General features: G+C 38.8%; 1 protein-coding gene across 14 annotated transcripts in view; it reads left to right on the top strand.

The window, feature by feature from the left end:
- PHF21A (PHD finger protein 21A) overlaps positions 1–27,621 on the top strand; it is a 202,229-nt gene that overhangs the window by 126,826 nt on the left and 47,782 nt on the right. For 9 of the 14 annotated variants that reach the window (XR_005021052.1, XM_036862468.1, XM_036862477.1 and 6 more), the window contains 4 exons: positions 9,424–9,624; positions 15,904–16,155; positions 17,349–17,438; positions 24,649–24,942. Coding sequence is in view for 13 of the 14 variants with exons in the window: in XM_036862468.1 (XP_036718363.1) it covers positions 9,424–9,624; positions 15,904–16,155; positions 17,349–17,438; positions 24,649–24,942 (837 nt within the window). In the remaining variant the exon portion in view is untranslated. The remainder of the gene's footprint in view (positions 1–9,423; positions 9,625–15,903; positions 16,156–17,348; positions 17,439–24,648; positions 24,943–27,621) is intronic. The other 5 variants (XM_036862475.1, XM_036862478.1, XM_036862476.1 and 2 more) reach the window with 3 other exon arrangements.

Here is a 27,621-nt window from a genome sequence, read left to right as displayed (position 1 = left end):
ACAACAAGGTCCTACTGTAGAGCACAGGGAACTATACTCAATATCTTGTAATAACCTATAATGGAAAAGGATATGAAAAAGAATATGTATATATATGTATATCCGAATCACTTTGCTGTACACCAGAGACTAACACAACATTGTAAATAAACTATCCTTCAGTTTTTAAAAGAAGAGTGAACTCTAGTGTAAACTATGGATTTGGGGTGATAATGATGTGCCAATGTAGGTTCATCAGTTTTAGCAAATGTTCCGTTCTGATGGACTGCTGATAGGGAGACTGTGGGTGGGGGAGCAGGGGCTATGTGGGAATTCTCTGTACTTTCCACTCAGTTTTTTTTTTTTAGCTGTTTTAATAGGTGTGCAGTGATTATATCATCATTGTCTTTTTAAAATAAATTGATTGATTGATTGATTGATTTTTGTTTGCGTTGGGTCTTTGTTGCTGGGTGTGGACTTTCTCTAGTTGCGGCAAGCAGGGGCTACTCTTTGCTGCAGTTCACGGGCTTCTCATTGCAGTGGCTTCTCTTGTTGTGGAGCACGGGCTCTGGGCGCGTGGGCTTCAGTAGTTGTGGCGTGTGGGCTCAGTAGTTGTGGCTCGTGGGCTCAGTAGTTGTGGCTCACGGGCTCAGTCATTGTGGCTTGTGGGCTCTAGAGCGCAGGCTCAGTAGCTGTGGCGCACGGGCTTAGTTGCTCTGTGGCATGTGGGATCTTCCCGGACCAGGGCTCGAACCTGTGTCCCCTGCATTGGCAGGGGGATTCTTAACCACTGCGCCACCAGGGAAGTCCCTTTCCACTTAGTTTTACTGTGAACTTAAAATTGCTTTAAAAAATTAAGTCTATCACAGATACAGAGAACAAACTAGTGGTTACCAGTGGGAGGAGGGAAGGAGGAGGGGCAATATAGGAGTGGGAATTAAGAGGTACAAACTCTTAGGTATAAAATAAGCTACAAGAATATATTGTACAACACGGGGAATATAGCAAATATTTTATAATAACTTTAAATGGAATATAACCTCTACAAATTGTGAATCACTATATTGTACACTTATATATATTGTATATCAACTATACTTCAGTGGAAAAAAAAAAAAAAATGAAAAGCAGGCTACAATAAAAAAAATTGTCTATTTAAAAAAAAAAAAAAAGGGGACGTATCTTATGTTCAGTACAATGTCCTCTTCTCTTTTGGCCCTGCACCTCAGTAATTTTGTTGGATGTGGAAACTGGAGAACAGTATAGTAAAGAGTGAGCTACACCTTCAGTACTAAAAAATATGCTAAAAGAAGATAAAAATAACAAATCATTTTTACTGTGGCCATTCCATCTTTTCTGAAAGTTAGAGTATGTGCTTGCGTGTGTAGGTGTGTATGTGTAAAGACTTGAAATATTTGTGTAGAGATTTGTGAATTGGATTTAGTAATTTTCATAACCTATGAAAAATGTTTTTCTTCACACCTCAGATTTAATAAAGATTTAAAATGTTTAACAAAATGCTTTGTTCATGCTTTTTTCCTATATTGCTGAATGTCTCTCTCTTTAATAAAATTTCTAGTACTGACAGTTTAAAACAAAAAAATCAAACCTGCTCTGAAATTCTGAAAGATGAGTTCAGGTTTCTTCTGTTTCTGATGCAGAAAACTCAGACTAAATACAAAGTAGTGCAAATCATCCTCTGTCACGTGTCTTGGAAGGTCCAATCCCTTGAAGTTGACTATCCCTCATCTTGGCAGCCTACGTAGGTGATGGAATTGCTTCCTCTGTTGTTTTATGTGGGGTATTGTCAGAAAGTAAATATGTAACACTGTTCATTTTTTTTCTTTAAGTGATTTTAACAAGTACTTGGTGATAAACTACTGAAATGCTGAATACTTTTTGTGAAATTAAGAGATACTCATTCAGTAGCTTTGGAACCTTTTAATCTACGTGTTTATCCTATTATGGCAGATGATAAAAAACATGTTTTTAAGCATCAAGAGTATTGTTCAGGTTGTACTTTTGTTAAAATACTTATTCAGAATATCATTGTTTAGTGATTTATAAGGCCTACTTTTGTTTAAACGTAAGGTAAACATTACATTTTATCAAAAAATATTTTCTACCTGATATATCCTGCCTGACACAGTATATTGTTCTAATACTCTTGTCTGTCTTTTTTCTCTCTTTTAAGCAAAAACTGCAGAATTGAGGATTGTTAAAATATATCCTTGCCTTTGGAAATGATTGATCCGTGACTTAGTACGTGTATTCTGCGTAGAATTTGGTTAGATAATCTACTATATTTACCTCTCCCAGAATCTGATTATGTCTTGTGTTTCTGTGAAAAGAGGGCTTTCTACATTATCTCCAGTTGTACCCAGGGCTTGGAGTAAGCAAAACAATCTGTTGTATCTGAGCAGTATTTTGTAAAATAATACAGGTTTTTGGTTTTCTTCTTCCTTTTCCCTCCCCCCATTTTAGGATCATTACTGTGCTTAAAGTGTATTTTCATATCCAACTTGTCAGGGACTGGTACTGTGCAGCCATTTCCAATCATATTTCTTTTGTGAGGAAAACCATAGCAGCTTCAGGGCAGAGCAGTGAGAGAATTTCTGTAGTGTATGGGACAGCTCTGACATTAACAAGGCAATGCTGCTTTTTAAGTTGTGGGGTAGAGCCATGGAATGATGAATGACAAGCTGCTGGTATGTGCAGGTTTGTAACAGATAGTTACAGAGGGCCATCCATTTTACTGAACTGGAGTTTAATTTACAAATTAATAGCCTTTGTGTCGTGTCTCACTGTGGTACAAACACAGTGATTCAGACACTTTTTTATATTAGCAAACAGCTAAATTGCGCAGATTATAAATGGTTCTTATGTTTTTTTCTGCTGTTCTCATTACTGTATCTAGGGTCTTTGCTGGGTCAGGTTACATTTAAATTGGACATCTATTTTATGCATTCAGAATATGGCCCTGAACCACTAATGAAGGTATAAGAAATCTGGGCCGTACCTTGATTTCTACACAGGAAAATATTCCCTAATGACCTTGATTTCTGAGATAAAAAGGCAACAGGTAGCATTCTTTCTTACTTGTACTTTTTTTGGTGATTCTCGTTTAAAAAAAAAATGAGGTTTGAGGAAACATAAAATGTTTGACTAGGTGTTAAAAATAAAATGATTGAAAGATAATTGACATTGAAAAGTCACATTTAATTAGCTGCTGCTCTTAACTGAAAATTCACACTAGAGAAATTGTATTTTTCATGGGTTATCATCTGTGATTTTCACATTGCCCTCAACAATATCCTAAGCACTCCCCACCATTAATTCATTTGATCTTCAACATCTTTCTGAAGCAAGCAGGACGGTATAGCTTAGTACTTCAAAGAAACATAGAGAACTTAAATGCAAGCAAACTGGGTTCTGATTTTGGCTTCGTTCGTCTTTTATTATAGAGAAATATATTACAATTCCCATCATGCAGTCCTCTTTTTTAGTCTGTCTCTATGTTGGTACTATTTTGTCCTAGCATCTGGGTATGTTACATATTGAAGCACTGTAGTTCTCCAGGGACCCATCTCTCTTGAGTAAACAGCTACACTTTTTCTTGTTTGATGCAAATTAAGAACAATCCCCAGGTTCTTAGAAGGGTTCCTAGATTTAGACAAAGTTTGACTGTAGCAGTCTTAGCAGTCCTTTATAGTCATGCATAAGGAGTTGGGGGAAGGTGGGGTTGAGTTTACCTATTAGAGCGTGAATGAGCTAAATAAGAAAAAAGTAAACTGCATTTCAATCAGGCTGTCAAATAAAGGGTCTAATCCCCAATGGAAATGGGATATAAATCCCATTGATATGAATACGAGGTCTAATCTCCTGTGGAGATGGGATGTAAAACCTATTGATATACATATCAGCGTGTGTATGTGTGTGTGTGTGTGTGTGTGTGTGTGTGTGTATTTTGAAGGAAGAGTAAACCCCAAAGAATATTTTTTTAATTAAAGAAGCCAAAGTCTAATCAGTATCATGACTTATGCATTCTCCACCATCTGTTAAGCATCCATGTAGAGAATTTTGAACTTTACTGAAAAAAGAACCCTGATAATTCCAACTGCTGCTGTTCCTTAATTCATCTAAATTGTACTGTTCAAATTCCATGACACCTTGTGAAGAACTATAAAATATCTATGTTCCCAACTCTCTATGACCAAACAAATCCTCTTTAGTAGACAACATACACAGTTCACTGTATAAGATGAGGTTGTAGATACTGCTCTGTCAAACAGGTAGTGTTTTTCAAGAATATATTCTTTTTAAAAAAGGCTTATAAGGTTAGAAGCTATTTGTCTAATTCTAACCCTGAAACTGAATATCGGAGAGTTTGGGGGAAAACCTTCTAGTGCCTTACAAAATGAATGAAACAATTATTTTTATCTAAGTATGCATGTATATGTGTGTGTGTGTGTGTGTGTGTATACACACACACACACACACACACATATTTTTTTTTTTTGGCCGTGCCACGCAGCTTGCGGGATCTTAGTTGCCCGACCCAGGGATTGAACCCGGGCCCTGGCAATGAAAGCCCTGAGTCCTAGCCACTGGACTGCCAGGAAATTCCCCTAAGTATGTTTTTATAGATGCTGCCACCAATATTTTCCCTCCTACTCCCCTGTCAGAATTCTATCCTGTGTGTCTCCCCTAAACATTCCCTCTAATAACTTCAGTACATACCCTCTCATTGAATTTCAGTAATATAGTACATCAAGAAGGAGCTTATTTTGAGTTTATTGCTTCTTGTTCCTGTGTCTTTGTTCATAAAATGGTGGAATCTTCACTTAATTTTCTGTTTCCTTTAAACAGCACATACCTTTTACTCTGGATTGTAATTTTGTCATTAATGTTATGCCAGTAACATACCCTATTCTTTAGAGGATAATTATGAGGCAGCATTCTGAAGACTCATGTAATCTCTCTCCTGCATCTTCAGTGTTGTTGAATATTGGTGTTACTTATAACTACAGTTGGTTGACTTTCAGTTGGACAGTAGAAAGGTTTTTTTTCTCCTCTCTTTGGGTAAATTCTGATTTTATTAACAAATGTAAATTTCTCCATGTTAGTTTTTACGCACACAAAAAATTTAGTATCCCCGGTTTCATTTGGGCAATTGGTGAGTCTGAAGACCTGGAAAGATTTTTCATTGCATTTTAGGTATGAAGATGGGTAAGGTTTGTTCGTCACTTTCTGGATTTGTGACAAGTTACAAGTCTACCAGTTTCTGGTATGAGGGGGAAGGTTATATTTTCTGATTGTGTGGTTGATCATAGAGGAAACAAGGATGAAATTTTAAGGCAATACTGTGTAGGAAGATGTCTGGGTGGATGTGGCCCTCTCATAATTGATTCAAGAACAGATAATGCTGAGTGGAACACAAGCAAGCAGAGTGACTGTATGGAAAAACAGAGCCTTGAAGCACCAGCGTCCAGTTGTGGAGGATAGGGCTTGTGCCTGCATTTGCTTTTGAGAGAAGCTTTCTAAAATTTGTGTGAGGATTGGATGGAAATAAATTGGTGGCTCAATTGGAGGGGTAGGGGCTGTTCTTCCACCACTCCATCTCCCTTCTGTATTGACCAAGGCCATGGCACTTGGAATGATTGACTTCCATAGCAGAAAAATGAACCCTATTTTCTGTTGAATCGGGCTGATAAATTTCTGTGTTTTTCTTTGGAATCTGTCTTGCTGTCGTGTGAACACGTTGATAGTATCGCTGAATGTCACAATATTGATCACGGTGACTACCTGTCTCAGAAACTGTGACTTCAGGTGTCAGAGGCTCTGTGAACCCTTCTGCCTGAACAAGCCCTGATGAAACCCAGCGATGCGAATGTCTAGGGAATTGGAGGCTTGGAATCACATTCTGGGTTTATGGAGCAGTTCTTGACAGATGAATTGAGGGGGGCGGTACTTGCCATTCTGGATGCCTGGCACATTGGCCTGTTGTTTATAGAAAATATATTAAGGAGAGAAGGTAATAAATTGTTAACTTTTCTCTCCTGCCTTCATTCTTTCCAACTTTTCCTTTTTCATTTCTTTTGTTCCCCACCCCCCCTTTTAATTTTAATTTTTTAACACTTTATTGGAGTGTAATTGCTTTACCCCCCCCTTTTTTAGCTCTCATTAACTTGTTAGTGAGTGATGAATGGCCAGTTTGTGAGACTTAGCCTTTACTGAAAGCTTCAGGATAAGGTTCCAAGATAATTAGCTATGTTTAAAGGTCTCCTTTATATGTGAACAACATTGAAAATATCCAGTTGTTTAGGCCAGTATAACTTTCATCAGTGACCAGCAGAAGTCATGATTTCTTTGTTTAAGACAAAGAAATGGTAGAAGAATATAGTTTCACTTCCTGTGGAGATGAGAGGCTTCTTAAGAACTTTGCTTGATACTACAAGCTAAAATTTATGAGATATTATAGCTGTATTCTCTCACCGCCACCCAGAACTGGTACTGACCCAGATCAGGGTCCTGCTGGAGTTAATGTGACTGTTGTATTTGCCAGAGCTGCAAGACTGAATTAGAACAAGACTGGATTGTGGAACCTAGAAAAGCCAGCTCCTGCTCAGGGCAACTCTCCTTTATTAGTCGGTCCTTAAAAGAGTGTGCAGGGTCTCTGTACACCTAAGGAGTGCCTCCACTGCAGAGCTCACCTAACTTTAGATCATTGGTTTTCAAAATGCAGTGAATAGTTTATTTGACAGAAGGCATCAGTGCTTCCCCTGACCCTTGATTTTTAAAAAAAATTTCATAGACATGCACAACTATATTCTGGGTATTCTTCTAGTCTTCTGGTGAACACAGCAAGGACTGCCAGGGCAATGCATTTCTGAGCGGTTCTCTGAAATATGCCAGCGCCTTCTTTCAAAGAAAGCATTACCCACCTCATATGATCTGACCCGTGTCCAATCTGCACAGCTCTCTCTCTCTTTCTTCTTTTTTTCCTCTTCTCAAGGACTAATGAAAGTTTGCGAGTATTTTGATCCCGTCTCCCCTCCTCGCTTTGTTTCAGGCCCTGGGGGAGGAACAGTTGTGAATGCATCGTGACTCACTGACTCCCACGTTCCTGATTCGGGTTCTGATTGGTGGTCACCTTGCTCTAGCCATATGGCTTCAGAGTACTCTAGCCTGCGTCCCTTTCTTGTTCTTTCCCCTACTGTTCCCTTCTGTTGTACAAAACACTGGGAGTGGGTTCCAAGCTTTGTCTCTTGCTTCTAGTTCAACCCGGTTAGGCAGTAAGTAGGAGAGCACACTGTATTTCCTAAAAACGGCTATAGAGGAGAAAAACACCCTTTCCTTTTGTGCCTGGTATAGTAATTATTTAGCTTCCTGTGCTGTTTTTGTTCAAAGTTTATTTTTTGGCAGGTGTCACATTTGTGTTTGTATTATTTCCTCCTGGTTTCTCTCCTCCCCCTGATTTGAGCTGGGGGGTTTTGTTTTTGTTTTGGTAAAGGGACTAAGAATGATGCTGTACTTTAGCTAGTTTGTTAATATGTTTGATTAATGGTGATTAATATGTTGGGGAGGGGGACTGAAAGCAACTCTAAATAATTACTTAATTGTTAAATGTCTTATTGTTCTGGCAGTCACTAAGCAATAAAGTCTACATGTGATACTCAGAATTATCCATGCCACCACTACTGTTACTTCCCCTTCTGTTAAACTACATCTATTCAATTACTCTGAGTTTTACACTTGAGAAATAGGATTTTGAAGACTGGAAAGTTATTTTTATAAGAATTTTTTTATTAATTTGCATTTTTAGTATTCTGCAGATGGTTTCTGGAAAGACTTTGGACTTTACATCTTTTCTTTTTAATATTTAACTGCTCAAAGAGGTGGTGCTAGCAGAGTACAAAGTATAGCAGACCCCCCCTCCCGCCAAATTGGCCTTTATGTGATATTTTCATTGCCTAAAAAGAATCAGTAATAAAAATATTAAAATTTTTCTCAAGAATGTATTTTGTATTGACTTAAAGTTTTTAAAAATCCATTTTGTAAATGTTCTAATGTTCAAATATGTCAAGGAAGTAACCTGCAGGTTTGGATTCTTTAGAGAGTGTGTGTAGTGAAGTTGGTTAGAATCATAGGCAGGAATGTGAAATCAACCTGGCCCTTATGGTTTCACTTAACCCCTTATTTAAAGATCTTCAGTTACTTCTTCTCTACTTAAATCTATATTAGAAGACAGTAATCTATTTTTGTCAGAAATAACAAACCTCAGCTGGTGAACTCACTTGAAAGTGTAGGCGAGGAGTGCTGCTTATACTTTCTTCCAGCCATTAGGGCAGGAGAGTCAGAACCCAGGTCTGACCCCGAATGGTTATTATATTTTCTCTGAGCCATTTGCTGGTCTTTGGTTCCATCACTTCACACATCATGTGAAGAGAACGAGGACATTTACTTAGCCGCCATAGTTCTAGATGCAGAGTTTAGTTGTGAACAAAATAAATCCGTACCCACATGGAGCTTACCTTTCGTTGAAATGTATTATTATAGTAATGAAGGTTTCCAAATGCACCATTTTCTTGGATTTCAACAAGGACAGAAAATTCAAAAAACCTTAATTAAAAATTTTCATCCTGTATAGCTAAAACACTACTCTGCCTAAGCAAATGTATGTGTTTTCATAGATCCTGTTCCAGCAAAGCAGTGCTCGTGAGTTACATGTTTCAGTTATTTACAGTGTCTGTTGTGTATATTGCATAGTGCTGGGATCAAGGTTTCTTTGTTTAAAAGTCTTTCTAATGTTTGAAACTGCCCTTAGATACATGATGTTTGTTTGATTAACAAAAATTACTGTAGTATAACTGGTATGTATGTTATCAGATGCAAAAAAAATAAACAAATGACCAACAGTGTGTGCCACTCATAGTTACAAGTACTTTACGTGAGGCAGTTTGGTACTCGTAAGAATCCTAAGGATATTATTAATCACCTCATCTTTACAGTAAGAACAGGAAATTGAGGCACAGATAGGTTAAGTGGCTTGACCAACATCATATAGCTGGTAAGTAGCAAAACTGAAATTTGAATTGAGGCAGTATGTTTCCAAAGTTGTGTCTTCACTGCTACGTTACACTGCCCTTCCAGCCCAGCACACTAAATAATAATAGTCAAGGAGTCTCAGCTCTGCTATGTGACCTCCATTAGCTTTTCTTCTCATCTGTGCCTCCGTTTCCCTTTATAGATTGATATAAAACGTTACTTATGCCATGGGTTTTTTCCCTCAGTTGTCTAATCTGTAAATTTTAGATGTAACAAGATCTAGAATAAGCTAGTTACAGAAAAGATGTCAGAGGCATATAATTGCTGCCTATTTCTATACAGCTGAGATAGAACAATATTCTCATAGATTTTATTCTTTTTTGTCCTCCTTTGTAGAAAAGAGTAGTTGAACAGCTTCGGAAGAACCTGATAGTAAAGCAAGAACAACCAGACAAGTTCCAAATACAGCCATTGCCACAATCTGAAAACAAACTACAAACAGCACAGCAACAACCACTACAGCAGCTACAGCAGCAACAGCAGTACCACCACCACGCCCAGTCGGCTGCATCCTCTCCCAGCCTGACTGCTTCACAGGTACAAGTGTGGATGGAGCACCTCGGGCTTCGTGCTGTAGGCTGATTTGCTATGGGTCATGGAGAACTAGGTCCTGTTTCAGACTATGTTAACAACCTCAACCAGCACTAAACAAAGGTTATTTTGGTTACTTTTTTATACTGTACTGGGATAATAATCACTTGAAATTCATTGCCTGAAGGAAATGACATTACCAAGGAGTAAAAGTTAAGAAATGACATTACCAAGGAGTAAAAGTTAAACTGATTTCCCATCTGTCCAAAGAAGGAGAAAAGGTAATCAGTGACAATGAAAAATCACTTCTCTGTATTAGAACAGAATTAAAGTCTTCTTTTGAACTTCTGGAAGTATTTATTTGCACTTGTTCTAAAAGTCTGTGTGACTTGACCCTCAGGAATTGTTTTTCTGGAATTCTTAGCAGTTAGGTGTGGAGATATTCTAGGATCAGTACCCATGGAACCAGGTAGAAAGAGGCATTTAGAAGGTGGTATATTTCATAGAAATGAAATATTCATTTCCAAGTCCAATTCATCTCATATGAGAATATGTATCTGTTCTCATATACTAGAGGAAATCTGAAATGGAAGCTACAGGTCAAAAATAGCACTAAGGAGTGGGAAGCCTAATAATATGCTAATTGGTGTATCTGTGCAAATGATTTTACTGAAAAGGGCATTTACACTACCATATAATGTAAGGATATTGAGGCAATCAAGACACACAAAAAGGACATATTTGGGAATGTTTCTATTAAGAAAAGTATTCAAGCTTGATCTCCACATACTTATATGTAGTGTGGGCATACCTTTTAAAATGGGACACTTGAGCAGTGGTTCTTGATCTTTGGAGGTCCCAGACTCCTTTAAGACTCTGTTGAAAGCCATGGATTCCCTCCCTGGAAAAATACACACTCACACCTAATACAGTCATTTTTTGCACATGGTTTCAAAGACTTCGGGATCTTCTGAAACCTAAGCATGGACACCTCTCACCCACCAACACCATCTTCACTGTATCTATATGTAGAGAAAAAGATTGTAGTTTACTTGGTTAGTCACCACTTATGGACATTGTGCTGGTTCATATACAATACTTTGCAAATGAAAAATACATTACTTGCAAAAATACTGAAGATTACTAAAGATAGTTAACAGTTAATAGAGGTTACCATATACTGGCATTCTCCTAAGCACTTTACATGTATAACATACACAGTCTTCACCCCATCCCTACTAAGGACAGTATTATTATTATCTCTGTTTTTTAGAAAAGAAAACTAAGGCACAGAAAGATTAAGTAATTACCTAAAATCATATATGTATTATATGGTGGAGCCAAGATTTGAACCCAGATGTTCTGGCTAAAAATTCTGCCCATTCGCTGCTGTAGACTGCCATACCAAAAAAAGAAATGCCAACGTTATATAAAATGCCAAAGAAGGAAAATGAAGAATCCCTGTTGTAAATCAGGTAGCTAGAGTGGCCTACATCATTTTTACCCTAATCTCCAAGGCTATTTGGAAATTAGGCATTCAAACTGACTTTAAAACCCCCCTGACCAGCATTTATATTTCTTCTAAAAGATTGCCTATCAGTTTACTTTTTTTGGAGTTTTAAACAGAGTTGGATTGGTTGTTCTCTTCTCAAAGTACAGTTTGATCAGAAAGTGTTTACATGGAAGGAGTGTGGTAGAATTCATTGTTTCCTGGTACTAGGAATTTTCTCTCCTAACCCATGGAAACTTTCTGTTCAAGTACCATTCCATATCACACAAATCAGAGAAAATACTTATATAATACTTACAATAGCTATTTCCTTCCCTGGAAATCTGAGTTCTGTGCAGCTTTGGGATGGTAATAGTAAGGGACCTAGGGCTATCCCCAAAACAGTGTTACGTGGCATCCCTCCATCTGGTAGCCCACCTGATATATTTAATTGATTTAGCTAAGCTAGTTTTATATTGTTTTGTTTAATGTTAAAAACCATAAGATCTCTAGGTTACTGGGTTTTGTTTTTATAGTAAACTGTCAATCATTATTTATCACGTGCTCCTTATGTGAGAGCTTCTGGTATACAAAGAGGTAGTAATGGTCCCTGCCTAGAATCTGGTAAACTATGATAATTATTTTCATTCATTATGTAAATATTTATTGAGTCTCTACTATATGCAAGCCCTCTGCTAGGCAATGTCTTGTAAATAAGACAGAATTTCTGTCTTCAAGAACTTAACAAATTTAGAGGAGAGGAAGATGTAAACAGCTAACAAAGAAGAATAAAATGAAAGCACCTGGGAAAATACCAGATGACAGTAATATTGACTAGAGGGATCAGAGAGTGCTTCATAAAGGAGGTGGCTTTTGATCAGGGCCTTGACAGATAAGTGAGATTTCAGTGATGGAGCAGAGGGGGAAGAACATCAAGGTGTAGAGAACAATGTGAACAGAAGTATGGACTCAAAAAAGTAAATGCGTGTCTTGGAAATAGCAAGTAGGCTGATGTGGCTGGAGTGTGGATTCCAGGAAATGGTGGAGAGGGATATAAAACCAGAAGATAGGAAGAGGCTAGCTTGTGGAAGCCCTCCAATATGTGGCAGAACTTTTGGGGTTTTTGGCAGTCATAGGGAGTCATTAAAGATTCACGAGGTCAAGGACAAATGGGAAGCTTAATATACGGCATGTACTAAATTTCTAAATCCAGAAAGGATTAACTATTAATTTAGCAATCTGCATGGGCAGGGAGGAGGTGCTAGGATGAGAAAGTGTTTTATTCTAAGTCAGGTGATTAGCGTGTAGCAAGTCATGGGGGAGTGGGAGGATCCATTTCCTTTACTTAGCTAACTCCAGCTTATGTTTGTATGTATATTTTGAAATTTTTCCAAACTACAGAAAAAAATGAAAGAATAGTTGAACACAGGCGTACCCTTCAACTTAAATTCACAACTCTGTCATTTTAAATGAGTACAAATGTAAAGAAGCATGCAGTTAATAAAACCAAACAGAAAATAAACCCTTATAGACAGAAGGGGGAGGGGTTCTATTGATAGTTGTCCGAGTGTACAACAGTTACCTTCCATTCAAAATTAAACACATAGGGATTTCCCTGGTGGCGCAGTGGTAAAGAATCCACCTGCCAATGCAGGGAACACGGGTTCGAGCACTGGTCCAGGAAGATCCCACATGACGCGGAGCAACTAAGCCTGTGTGCCACAGCTACTGAGCCTGTGCTCTAGAGCCCTCGAGCCACAACTACTGAGCCCGCGTGCCACAACTACTGAAGCCCGTGCGCCTAGAGCCCATGCTCCACAACAAGAGAAGCCACCGCAGTGAGAAGCCCGCACACTGCAACAAAGAGTAGCCCCCGCTCGCTGCAACTAGAGAAAGCCTGAACGCAGCAACGAAGACCCAACTCAGCCAAAAATAAATAAATAAATAAAATAAATTAAACAAAAAATTAAACAAATAGTCTAAAATAGATGTGGAAGTTAATTAGAGCCCATAGTAATAATCCCTCTAAGTTCTGATTTGTACGTTGGAGTTTATCTTTTTTAAATCAATACCTCATGCTTTGCAGGTAAAAAAAAAAACAATAACTTAGCAAAAAAATAAAAGGATTTTGCTGTTAGTGCTTCTTGCCATGCATTTTCTGCATTAACTTATAGTTCATGCAGTTTGGGTTTTGTTCATAAAGAACCCCTTCATGAAACTGGGGAAACTGCTATCATCTTTTGAAGGTGATCATACTTGGATAGCATCAACCAGCCAAGGACTAATCACAGCTTCCATAAAAATAATTTTTTTTTGTTTCTGGGCACCTTTCCTCACTGTCTTCTCTTCCTCCTGCCAGAACAATTCAGAGGTTTTCATTAGGTTTGGATATCAAAATTCTAGATTCTCTCTGTCATCTAAACTCAGAACTCCAGGGGTTTGATTTATGTTCCCTAGTACTTACAGTAGAATAAGCACCAGACCAGGAGTAAAGATCTAAGCAGTACCTGTGTCAATACCTGGTGTCAGTAAATGGTTAGCAAATAAATGTATTCTTCAAAAGCTTTTCATCAGTGCATATAGTACTAGGTCTTGTGCCTCTATATACAAAGAGAGTTATGTAGATGCTAGAATACATGGAGTGAAATTAGCTACACCCAAATATTTATAAAGTAGAATAAAAATGCTAACCTAACGTGAACAGACTTGTTAGAATTCAGTGCTTTTTAGTGTTGCAGGTAATGCTAAGTATATAAATCAGGTGAGTTTGAGGTTTTACTCACTTTTTAAGAAAAATTATTCAAAAGATTGATAATGACTTACCTGAATCAAGGATGTTTTAAACAAAAGTATATTGACCCTCTTTTAAAGTAGTACCAACATGCATGACTGTTTTTAAAATCCATGTCAGTGAGTTCTGCTGATTAGAGCTTTTCTTCCATAACCTGTGTTGGCACCAGGATTAAATGCTATCTGGTGTGACTTGCTCACCACTTCAAAAGTTCTTTGTATTTAAATGTTTTAAATTGATGGAGAGAGCTAATATCACACTGGGTTAAAAACACATATTAAAAATAGCAGGTAATATAAAGTCAGTCCCACTGCTACACTACTGTAACATTTCTGATGATAAATAGCACTTAGCTTTTATTTGGTTTTCATCACTGATAGGCAGGATGACCTGCTCCCTCCCCAAATAAATAATTATCAGTGTTCCCCCCTTTTACTCCCATTTCACACTTGAGAGGACAGTGGCAAGGAGAATGAGCCATTCTGTATTGTTGACTTAGAGAAGAGGAACATATTTGGGTGATTTTAGTTGCAGGCATCAATAAAGATTGCTCATTAGGCTGTGATGGGATAGACAAGGCCAGATTATTACACTTTTTGGTTAAAAGAAAAAAAGCTGTTAAAATATTAGATAATGCATGCATGTATGTGTTTAAGGCAGAAGAATTACTTAGAACCAAACAATACACAAGGACTTGCATAGACACTGAAATAGAAATTCACAAAGGAATTTGTTCAGATCTGTTTCAGGGAGAGTGGGGTCCTTTTCCCTGGTCGAGGGCAGTGCTGTCCAGTAGAACTTTCTGTAGTGTTGGAAAGCTCCACTGTCCAGTTTGGTAGCCACTAGCCATGTGTGGCTGTAAACATGTGAAATGTGGCTAGTGTGACTGAGGAACTGATGTTTTAATTTTTATTTTGTTTTTATTAAATTTGAATACCTGCATGAGGCTATTAGCTACCAAACTGAGCAGTGCAAGTGTAGAGTGAGAAGAAAAAGGTGAAATAATATCAAAATCAGAACCAACAAGTTAGACCAGGTATATTTTCACGTTTCTGAAACATCTCTATCTTGAGTGACTAGTAGCATTCGATAGATGTGTATGCCGTGAAATGAGGTTGTTTATATTTTCTTGTTTTGTAGCTGGCTCCTTTAATTACTCTAATAGAAAGTCTAGAAAAATACAGCTTCAAAGCTGCAGTAGCGCTTGTGGAGCATCAGTCAAGTCCTCTCACCTCAGTTCAGACTCTGATCTCTAAGACTTTCTGAGACTCAGGTGTTTGTTTCCACCTTGTCGCCTTTTTCTGGATCTTTCCTCACTTCTGCAGCAGTCCTCCAGAGCAAAGATTGTAGGTAGTGATTCATAGCCCTTTGGTATCAAGAGCTGGTATTTACTATATTAGTTGGTTAATAGGTTTCATTATCTAGAGTTTGGGATTTACTGCCTTTGAGGCAACAATTGTACTAATTCTTGTGTGAGTTGCCCTTCCTCTTCTCCAGGGTGACACTCAAAAGAATTAAAAGACACTGTCGTTTTATCCCAGCCTTTGTGTCACAGGAGGCAGATATCCAGAATTATATGATAGCTTTCTTCATATTGATGAGGTTGTAGCAATTAATGATAGAGATGGTGTGTACCTCATTGATTTGCAACTTCTACAAAATTTAAATTAATTGAGAGCAAGCAAACAATTAGAAAAATCAGAAGAAATAGGTGTACTCATATTCTGTATCTGTAAACTCACCCCCTTCCTTGTTGAGAACCCTGTGCCCATATTAGTCTGCAGTTATTACTATGAACTTAAAGCTAAATTTGAGAACTCTAGCAAACTAGAGATTGCCTTTTCGTGTAGTAAGAACTGTGCTTTATGTACACAAAAGAAATGTTGTTATACCAAGAAACTTGACTGATTATGAGAATTATTGCTTTGTTTTCTTCTGGAGGCTAGCATTTTGTTTAGTGGAATGACACTTCAGCGTCCTAATGTCTGTTCTCCATGTCTCCTAGAAGACTGTAACTACAGCTTCTATGATTACCACAAAGACACTACCTCTCGTCTTGAAAGCAGCAACTGCGACCATGCCTGCCTCTGTTGTGGGCCAGAGACCTACCATTGCTATGGTGACCGCCATCAACAGTCAGAAGGCTGTGCTCAGCACTGATGTGCAGAACACACCAGTCAACCTCCAGACGTCTAGTAAGGTCACTGGGCCTGGGGCAGAGGCTGTCCAAATTGTGGCAAAAAACACAGTCACTCTGGTAAGCCAGCAGCTGCTACTCATGTGTGCCCACATGCGAGGGTTCAGGATATGCATTTGTAGAGTATATCCACTTTATGCTCCTGCTGGATTTGTCAGTCTCCATCACTCTTCTACCATACCAAATTCCCCCTGAGGCTGACAAGGGAATATGGCATTCCTGCTATCTATTTAAATAACTATAGAGGTGTTCTTACACCAAGGATCAAAACTCTTTGAGGTATTATCTGAGGCCAAAGTATGACTTGACTTAAGGGGGGAAAATGTCCTTCACAGAGGCATTTACACTGTTTCATGTATCTCTCCCTCTATCCTAACCACACTCCTTCCTGTGAAACTAGAGTGCTTAAACTCTCTGGTGCTATGTTACCAATTTGGGGAAAATGCTGTGAATTTTTTTAGTTCACTCTCCCTTGAAATTGCACTCAGGAAGTACTGGAGTTAGTTGGGCACTTTAAAATTTTTCAAGAAACTCACAAATAACAGTGTCCATGTCCAAGGTCCATCAGAAAAAAGATCCCTAGAAGGAAGAAGTACTTGAACAAAAATTGTTCTTGAGATTTCTAGGGTAAAACTGTCTAAAAACTGTTTTCAGAATATACCCAAATTGTAGTTTAAATGTCCGTTCTTAAAATGGAAGCTAAGAGCTCTTGGTGGCTTTTGAATAATGACCAGTGGTGAGTGAAACTAGAGGGCATTAAAGTGAAGCTTTACTACTTACCCAGGAATCTTTAGGGAAGTAACCAAATCACTCAGCCGGACACTGAGAGTTAGAACATTCTCTATAGGAATAAAGCCATTCACTGTTATGTAAAGCTCTTATATTAGGAAAAAGCCCATTTTTCCAGGCAGCAAGTTTGATTTTACTTTGGATCCAGTGTTGACTTTTAAAATACATAAGTGCAAGAGTTCTTGAATGTCAAAGGAAATTGTGTGATTGCTGAGCTTGCTGTGTTCTACATTAGATGTGTAAGGAAACAGAAATGTGGTTGGTTTACTTTATGGGGTAAAGCATGCAAGTAGAGTAAAAAAGTTTCTTAAGGCAGTGTTAATTCAGATGATTAATTCTACAATGAAAGCTTATAGAAAATATTGTCTGATTGAGAGAATAGTGATGCTGAAAATGCTTTAAGAATACCATCTTTGATATTGAATAATTATTTTCCTCTCTGATTTATTTTTCTCATTTTTTAGCAGGTTCAGGCAACACCTCCTCAGCCCATCAAAGTACCACAGTTTATCCCCCCTCCTAGACTCACTCCACGTCCAAACTTTCTTCCACAGGTGAGTAAATCAGTTGACAAGCCCAGTGATGGGTTAGGTGGGACAAAAATCCTTGTGGGCCCTTTCTAAGCAGCCTGTAATGCACTTGTCAATTCAGCTGTATTCAGATCCCACTTAGCTAAGGATTCTAGCTGCTGATCTCTATACCATGAAGAAGCTTTTTTGGTTTTTTTTGTTTTTGGCTGCACTGCACAGCATGTGGGTCTTAGTTCCCTGACTAGGGATCGAACCCTTGCCTGCTGCAGTGGAAACTCCGAGTCTTAACCACTGGACCACCAGGGAAGTCCCACAGAAGAAGCTTTTTTTTTTTTTTTTTTTTAATTGGAGTATAGTTGCTTTACAGTATTGTGTTAGTTTCTGCTGTACAGCAAAGTGAATCAGCTATATACATATATCCCCTCCTTTTTGAATTTCCTTCCCATTTAGGTCACCACAGAGCATTGAGTAGAGTTCCCTATGCTATACAGTAGGTTCTCATTAGCTATCTGTTTTATATATAGTAGTGTGTATATGTCAATCTCAATCTCCCAGTTCATCCCACCCCCCCACCCTTTCCCCCCTTGGTTCTCTACATCTGTGTGAGAAGAAGCTTGTTTTATCATCAGGGTTTCCTAACAATGATGAAAGGCTGTAGCAGAGGGATGTAAGGAAAGGGAAATTTCCCTAAATTTAAAATAATTAAGATAGCGCCATTTTAAACCTTATAACGTTGACTTACTGGAAGAATTTAGCCAGAACTGCCTGCCAGTGGGGAAGGAACACAGTTACCACTTCTCCCCACAACCTCCCACCCCACCCGCTGTATGCCAGGGAGAGTAGGGAAGGAGACAATAGTGACACTAACTGGTAGCAAGCGTTCGGTTCTACTCTGGAAAGTGATGACATAGAGCATCATTCTTAAACACAAAGTCTTGATGGTAAAGATTCAGACTAGGAAGCTACACAGGGAACTTTCTACCTAGACCCAAGCAACTCTACCCATATTCTCATGAGAATATTCTTCCAGCAGTTGGCTGAACTCACCATTCTTATGGCAGAATGTCATGATTGTCCCAGTCTGGACCTTGAGAGGAGTTGACTTGCCTGGTAGAAAGGTTGGGTGTTCCTGTCTGAAGCCTCAGCTTTCAGGCAAAGAGAGAAGGGAAAGGATGTGTGTGGTCAGTGGCCATAAGTGATTTCTGAATTGCCTCTGGGGAGGGGATGGGTAATGCTGACATAAGATTATTTCACTCATCTATCAGATAAATTCTTAATGAACACCTTAGGTATCAAAAGAGCACTAAGAACTATGGATATGAAGTTTTCAAGATAGTTCTCAGCCTCATAGAGCTTCAGACACATGTACAGGCAATTACTGTGTCCATTATGGGAAGTACAGGGTAGTCTGAGAATACATGGGAAGGACAGCCAACTCATTCTTAGAATATTACAGAAAGTTTCCTTGGAGAGTTGACATTCCATCTTAGACCTAAAATCCTAGTGAAGTTAGCTTGAGAAAGTTTTGGGGGAAGAAGAAAAATGTCCCAGGCGGAGAGAAGAGCCTATATGCAAGTCCGCAATGCAGAGAGACATGTAAGCTTAAGGAACCAAAGGAAATTTGGTGTGGCTGAGCACAGTGGGCCATGTGGCTGACTCAGGCTAGAGTAAGGTGAGGCTGGAGAAGCCCATAGGCCAAAGCCTTTGGAACCTTGTAGGCTATATAGGAATTAGGGCCTTACCTAGGAACAGTGGGGATCCATTAAATTACTTTCAAACAGGTACTTGACATGATCAGATTTTTGTTTTAGAAAATTCCCTCTTACCACTGTGTGGAGAACAGAATGGAGATTGTCAAGGATGTGGCAGGAAAAACAGGACATTGTCAGCAATAACAATAGCTAATATTTAGAGAATCTTGCTATGTGCCACTTACGTCACTAGGCACTGTACATGGGTTATCTATTTTAATCCTCACAACAACTCTGTGAAAGTAGGTATTCAGGTAAGAATCTAAGAATAAGAATCTAAGGCTTAGTCTATGTTTTTCAAACGGTGGGGCATGTGACCCATTAGTAGGCTGTGAAATCAATTTAGTGGATTGTAACCAGAGTTTTTAAGTAAAATGAACAAAACAATAGGAAATATTAGAGTATGTAGCACATAAGTATTCATGAAGTTTTTATGTTTTCATGAAACATAAGTTTCATGAAGTTTTTATGTTATAGAGGTATAGATAAATATCTGTGTATGCATATTGGTTACAGCGTGAAACGTATTTCCTATTGTGTATCCGCAGCACACACTATAGGGTTGTCTTAGATGCAGCTAAGTATTCAGACTCACAAGACTATCAAAGGCCACACTTGGCACCAGTCTACTTGGAATGATATAGGACAGAACCCAGAGCTTGCCAGCAAGACAGCATCAGACATTTTTCTTCAGTAGGAGTCCCTATAGCAGTCCATATAATAGTCTCTACGGCTGTCCAGGGACTGGTCAGGTACAGGGAAATGAGATCTTTATCAGGTCAGCGGGAGAGCCACCCTAGCACAGAAACCTTACGCCTTACAGGAGCCTAATATATCTTATAACAATTCCATAGGCATGGCTTTCAAGGTCCCCGCAGTGGACAGGCACAGTTACAAGAGTCACCCCATTTCAGGAAGCCCAAACCAGGGTGTCTCATCGTCTTTTTTTTTTTTTTAAACAACTTAAAAACATTTTTTTTTTTTTTTAATTTTTATTTATTTATTTTTGGGTGTGTTGGGTCTTCGTTTCTGTGCGAGGGCTTTCTCTAGTTGCAGCAAGTGGGGGCCACTCTTCATCACGGTGCGCGGGCCTCTCACTGTCATGGCCTCTTGTTGCGGAGCACAGGCTCCAGACGCGCAGGCTCAGTAGTTGTGGCTCACGGGCCCATTTGCTCGTGGCATGTGGGATCTTCCCAGACCAGGGCTCGAACCCGTGTCCCCTGCACTGGCAGGCAGACTCTCAACCACTGCGCCACCAGGGAAGCCCCCAAACATTTATTTTTAATAACGTATTTCCATCTCTGCTTTTTGCAAGTAATGGAAATGTTAGATTTGATTTAGCAGCAAGAGGTCATTTGTACCATAAGCAGTGTTGCCTGCTAACATAGTTGACGTTTTTCCCTTATCAGGTTTCCAGGGGTATACAGCTAGAGAGTTAACTGAAGGTGAAATTCCTGTGCATAAGGAAAAAGGATTTTGCCCACAGGTCACAGTTTAGAAAGTTTGAAAAATACTCTTAGAGAGATTAGGTGTGTTATCTTAGGTTACACAACTAGGTAGTAAGTGGTAGAACCAGAATTTGAACCCAGGCAAGGCTGATCCCAAGTTTTTAATCACAGTTTTCTGCCACTGTTTCAGTAAAACGAACACAGCTAGAATAGTGGTAGTGAGGATAGAAAGTAGACATATCTGAGAAGGATTTAGGAAGTAGAGGTAGAGTAGGAAGCATTAGGAATGATTCTGAAGTTTTTTTAGTAAGAAAGGGGCATTGGCCCACCACCAGAGCCTCCCATCAAGCCTCTTAGATAGCCTCAACCACCAGAGGGCAGACAGCAGAAGCAAGAAAAACTACAATCCTGCAGCCTGTGGAAGAAAAACCACATTCACAGAAAGATAGACAAGATGAAAAGGCAGAGGGCTATATACCAGATGAAGGAACAAGATAAAACCCCAGAAAAACAACTAAATGAAGTGGAGATAGGCAACCTTCCAGAAAAAGAATTCAGAATAATGATAGTGAAGATGATCCAGGACCTCGGAATAAGAATGGAGGCAAAGATCGAGAAGATGCAAGAAACGTTTAACAAAGACCTAGAAGAATTAAAGAACAAACAAACAGAGATGAACAATACAATAACTGAAATGAAAACTACACTAGAAGGAATCAATAGCAGAATAACTGAGGCAGAAGAACGGATAAGTGACCTGGAAGACAGAATGGTGGAATTCACTGCTGCAGAACAGACTAAAGAAAAAAGAATGAAAAGAAATGAAGACAGCCTAAGAGACCTCTGGGACAACATTAAACGCAACAACATTCGCATTATAGGGGTCCCAGAAGGAGAAGAGAGAGAGAAAGGACCAGAGAAAATATTTGAAGAGATTATAGTCGAAAACTTCCCTAACATGGGAAAGGAAATAGCCACCCAAGTCCAGGAAGCGCAGCGAGTCCCATACAGGATAAACCCAAGGAGAAACACACTGAGACACATAGAAATCAAATTGGTAAAAATTAAATACAAAGAAAAATTATTGAAAGCAGCAAGGGAAAAACAACAAATAACATACAAGGGAACTCCCATAAGGTTAACAGCTGATTTCTCAGCAGAAACTCTACAAGCCAGAAGGGAGTGGCACGAAATATTTAAAGTGATGAAAGGGAAGAACCTACAACCAAGATTACTCTACCCAGCAAGGATCTCATTTAGATTTGATGGAGAAATCAAAAGCTTTACAGACAAGCAAAAGCTAAGAGAATTCAGCACCACCAAACCAGCTCTACAACAAATGCTAAAGGAACTTCTCTAAGTGGGAAACACAAGAGAAGAAAAGGACCTACAAAAACAAACCCAAAACAATTAAGAAAATGGTCATAGGAACATACATATTGATAATTACCTTAAACGTGAATGGATTAAATGCCCCAACCAAAAGACATAGACTGGCTGAATGGATACAAAAACAAGACCCATATATATGCTGTCTACAAGAGACCCACTTCAGACCTAGGGACACATACAGACTGAGAGTGAGGGGATGGAAAAAGATATTCCATGCAAATGGAAATCAAAAGAAAGCTGGAGTAGCTATACTCATATCAGATAAAATAGACTTTAAAATAAAGAATGTTACAAGAGACAAGGAAGGACACTACATAATGATCAAGGGATCAATCCAAGAAGAAGATATAACAATTATAAATATATATGCACCCAACGTAGGAGCACCTCAATAAATAAGGCAACTGCTAACAGCTATAAAAGAGGAAATCGACAATAACACAATAATAGTGGGGGACTTTAACACCTCACTTACACCAATGGACAGATCATCCAAAATGAAAATAAATAAGGAAACAGAAGCTTTAAATGACACAATAGACCAGATAGATTTAATTCATATTTATAGGACATGCCATCCAAAAACAGCAGATTACACTTTCTCCTCAAGTGCACACGGAACATTCTCCAGGATAGATCATATCTTGGGTCACAAATCAAGCCTCAGTAAATTTAAGAAAATTGAAATCATATCAAGCATCTTTTCTGACCACAACGCTATGAGATTAGAAATGAATTACAGGGAAAAAAACGTGAAAAGCACAAACACATGGAGGCTAAACAATACGTTACTAAATAACCAAGAGATCACTGAAGAAATCAAAGAGGAAATCAAAAAATACCTAGAGACAAATGACAATGAAAACACGACGACCCAAAACCTATGGGATGCAGCAAAAGCAGTTCTAAGAGGGAAGTTTATAGCTATACAAGCCTACCTCAAGAAACAAGAAAAATCTCTAGTAAACAATCTAACCTTACACCTAAAGGAGCTAGAGAAAGAAGAACAAACAAAACCCAAAGTTAGCAGAAGGGAAGAAATCATAAAGATCAGAGTGGAAATAAATGAAATAGAAACAAAGAAAACAATAGCAAAGATCAATAAAAGTAAAAACTGGTTCTTCGAGAAGATAAACAAAATTGATAAGCCATTAGCCAGACTCATCAAGAAAAAGAGGGAGAGGACTCAAATCAATAAAATTAGAAATGAAAAAGGAGAAGTTACAACAGACACTGCAGAAATACAAAGTATCCTAAGAGACTACTACAAGCAACTCTATGCCAATAAAATGGACAACCTGGAAGAAATGGACAAATTCTTAGAAAGGTATAACCTTCCAAGACTGAACCAGGAAGAAACAGAAAATATGAACAGACCAATCACAAGCACTGAAATTGAAACTGTGATTAAAAATCTTCCAACAAACAAAAGTCCAGGACCAGATGGCTTCACAGGTGAATTCTATCAAACATTTAGAGAAGAGCTAACACCCATCCTTCTCAAACTCTTCCAAAAAATTACAGAGGAAGGAACACTCCCAAACTCATTCTATGAGGCCACCATCACCCTGATACCAAAACCAGACAAAAATACTACAAAAAAAGAAAATTACAGACCAATATCACTGATGAATATAGATGCAAAAATGCTCAACAAAATACTAGCAAACAGAATCCAACAACACATTAAAAGGATCATACACCACGATCAAGTGGGATTTATCCCAGGGATGCAAGGATTCTTCAATATACGCAAATCAATCAATGTGATACACCATATTAACAAATTGAAGAATAAAAACCATATGATCATCTCAATAGATGCAGAAAAAGCTTTTGACAAAATTCAACACCCATAAAAAAAAAGGCATTTACTGAGGTAATGATTATAGGAAGAAGAAAAGATTGGAAGAAGTTGATGAGTTTTGGACATGCTGATTTTGAACTTCTTGTGAAATTTCCAAGTAGAGATGTATAACAGGGAGTTGAATAAATGACTCTGAAGTTAAGGAACTGTCTGGTCCTGAGATACAAGTGTGGAAGTCTTTAGTATATAGATAGTAATTGAAGCTGTAGGATGCAGTGAGAGTTCCCAGGAGGAGTGAGGACATTGGGAAGAAAAGGGGTACCAGGACAAAACTCTGAGAAATATTTATATTTTGGATTGGGCAGAGGTAGAGGAAGCCACAAAGGAGACTTAGAGAGGGAGCGGCCAAGAACAGGGAGTTAGAGGGCCAGAGATGGGAGTGAACTGAACTGTGGATATGAAGAAATTTGGAACGTGAATTAAGGGCATTGGCAGCATTATTACCATACTGGGCACAAGTTCTGGGTGGGACCAGTCTCTGGATTAGGCATTTGACCTCAGCCTGAAGAGGCGGCATGGTATAGGAGAGGGAGCTACAGTTTGGAATCAGAAAAACTACATTCTAGGATAACATTTGGATCCTCTTAAGAGCTGATGCATCTTTGTAATATTATATATGCTGAGATTTATAGAATTGATAATACTAAAATGGATATTAATATTTGTACTGAATACCATTTCACTCACATATATAGTGTAGAGGATCTGGCAATGTCTAAGATTTATAGGACTTGAGAAGTTTAGTAATACAATAATTGTTCTTTCTTTCTCCATAGGTTCGACCCAAGCCTGTGGCCCAGAATAACATTCCTATTGCCCCAGCACCTCCTCCCATGCTTGCAGCTCCTCAGCTTATCCAGAGGCCTGTCATGCTGACCAAGTTCACTCCCACGACCCTCCCTACCTCCCAGAATTCCATCCACCCCGTCCGTGTCGTCAATGGGCAGACTGCAACCATAGCCAAAACGTTCCCCATGGCCCAGCTCACCAGCATTGTGATAGCTACTCCAGGCACCAGACTCGCTGGACCTCAAACTGTACAGCTTAGCAAGCCAAGCCTTGAAAAACAGGTACAGGCAGAGTATGCACCTGCTTTGGGCAGTAGCTTTGCCATTGAGGCTGGTCAGTCTGTAAGGGGTCTTTATCTTCTCAGTGGCTCTTTATGTTAGCACCATTGTCTGTTACTTATCATGTGATAATTTATCCACAATGCAAAAGGGCTGTTCTTACTGAAGAAAGTTGGGTTGCTTTACCCACCATCCCCTTATAGATGAATTTTGATTCTTGTGTGAATGAGCTCCCCCTGCTGGTTCTGAAGCAGAAATTCACAGATGGGTTCTGCTGCCCTCAGTCAGGAAGCACAGATAAGATAGTAAACAGAAAATGCTATATTCATTTCGGCCCAGTAAGAATCCAGATGAGGATATCACTATGAACGTTAGGAAGAATAAACAAAACAAGGAAAAGGATTTCATTTCAAAGATTTTCCCTGGTTATTACAGACAATGAGGAGCCAATGAAAAAATTAAGATTTCTAAAATTCATTCTTTTAACTCTAGAGGATACAGACATTTTAGCTCAAATATTGAAGCCTTTCATTTATATTTCTAAAATCAGATTTTCTCCTAAAAACACAAGTCTATAGAAATACAAGTAACCTCCAAAAATACTTAAGGGTTCTATGACAGAAAGATTTCTAAAACCAAGAAAAAGGATTTATAGGCAGTCACCATATTCTATTTAAAGAAAGACCAGTGACAAGAAAGAAGAATTTTGGAAAGAAAAGCTCTTTCCAGAAAGTTGATTTAAAAAGTCATTGCCCTATTTCTTATTGCTCAGGCTTGAGTTCTCATTCATCTGAAAATAGTCTCTGGTGATCCTGAATCTTCTGCTTCTGGATGGCTGACCATGATTCAGAGAGGCTGGCCAGATGGTGGGGAATGAGAAGGCTTCCTGCTGCCTTGGCCGCCTTGAAGAGAGGAGCCTTATGCATGGAATACCAGCTTTCTGCCCAGGCAGCTCATAAATGCAGCCGATCTGGCACTAAGAACCTGGGTACCAAAATCTTGTATCAAGAAATACCAGCAAGAACACATCTCTATTCCTGGGGAGGCTACTCAAACCCCAAAAAATGCTTTGAGGAACATTTAGAGATAAATTACTTACATGTATTTTAGATCAGGAGTTTTCAAATTTATTATCAGCAGAACTTCAATATTAAAATAATGAAAGTAAGATGCCCAAGCTTAGGAGTTTGGGTGGGGGCATGTTCGTAGACCAGCTGCCATCATGTCCCATGCTGGCTCTCAGAGGACCTCTGAGGAGCATTAGAGTTGTAAAGAATGTGGTTTCGAAACATCATTTTATTTATTTATTTATTTATTTATTTATATTTATTTATTTAGTTTTGGCTGCGTTGGGTCTTCGTTGCAGCTCGTGGGCTTTCTCTAGTTGTGGCAAGCAGAAGCTACTCTTCGCTGTGGTGTGCAGGCTTCTCATTGTGGTGGCTTCTCTTGTTGTGGAGCACGGGCTCTAGGTACGCAAGCTTCAGTAGCTGTGGCTTGCGGGCTCTAGAGCGCAGGCTCAGTAGTTGTGGTGCACGGGCTTAGTTGCTCCGCGGCATGTGGGATCTTTGTGGACCAGAGCTCGAACCCGTGTCCCATGCATTGGCAGGCAGATTCTTAACCACTGCGCCACCAGGGAAGTCCCTCGAAACATTATTTTAAATTATTAAATATTATTTCTCTTTGACCTCTTTTTTGATACAGATATTTTTAGGAGACAAGAATCTTCAGTTTCATTTCATTTTTACATTTCTTATTTTTTCTGATTACAAGGATGATACCTATTCACTGTAAAGGAAAGCTCAAACGTTACAGAAATATATATTGTAGAAATGTATCCCCTCATAATCATTGAAGGGAGTAAATTTCTCCCATAACTTTACCCTCCAAAGTTGCTATTAGCAGTTTAGATTATATTCCTGCACATATTTTCTTTTTAAAGAAAAAGCACAAAATCAAACTATATATTACTTTGTAACTTGCTTTTTTTTCTTATTAGATCTTGAATATCTTTTCCTATCCCAGCCTTACATATTGATAGAGCTTTTCATTTTAATTATAATATCATAAAAAGGTACCCATGAATTCTTAAAAATTAAAAAGAAATTATTTTCTAGCAGTGAATTCCATGGTCTTTCTTCTTGTTGATCTAATAGAGGAATGTAGTCATTGCTGTTTTAGTTTAGCAGGCCACCTGGCACAGCAGTCTTACAGGTTATCAAGCTCAGTCAGCAAGGATTCTCTTTAGACTCCGTTCTCAGAATTCTCTTACTTCAGATCTTTCTACTATCCTTCTTTTGTTTTTCCATGTTTCATTTCCAGTATCTCATTTATAACTGTTAAGAGATCCCATAGATGAGCATTCTGTAGCCATGGAAGTACCACTTACAGCCTACTCATAGAGTTATCAGAACCTGTGTCCAACATTCTCTCTGTGGCCAGGCTAGATGGGTTCCTTTCTGCTTTCTACTCTTTTGTTTAGGGTGATAACAGTCACTTAATAAAAATATGTTGATTCTGTGCCAGCTGCCATGTGGCGTGTGCTAACCCCAGGGTTGGGAGGTCAAAGCCTGTACCCTCACAGAGCTTGGTCTGGGGCAGGCACTGTGGCTCTGCCTCCAGGGGAGGAAGCATGGCAGGTCGTGTAGTTTCACGTAGGCACAGGAAAGGGAGAGGCAGCGTCAG

The sequence above is a fragment of the Balaenoptera musculus genome, chromosome 8 (genome assembly GCF_009873245.2).
Source record: "Balaenoptera musculus isolate JJ_BM4_2016_0621 chromosome 8, mBalMus1.pri.v3, whole genome shotgun sequence".
NCBI lineage: Eukaryota > Metazoa > Chordata > Mammalia > Artiodactyla > Balaenopteridae > Balaenoptera > Balaenoptera musculus.
The sequence above is the reverse complement of the archived record's forward strand: the minus strand, read 5'-3'. Positions and strand labels throughout refer to the sequence as shown.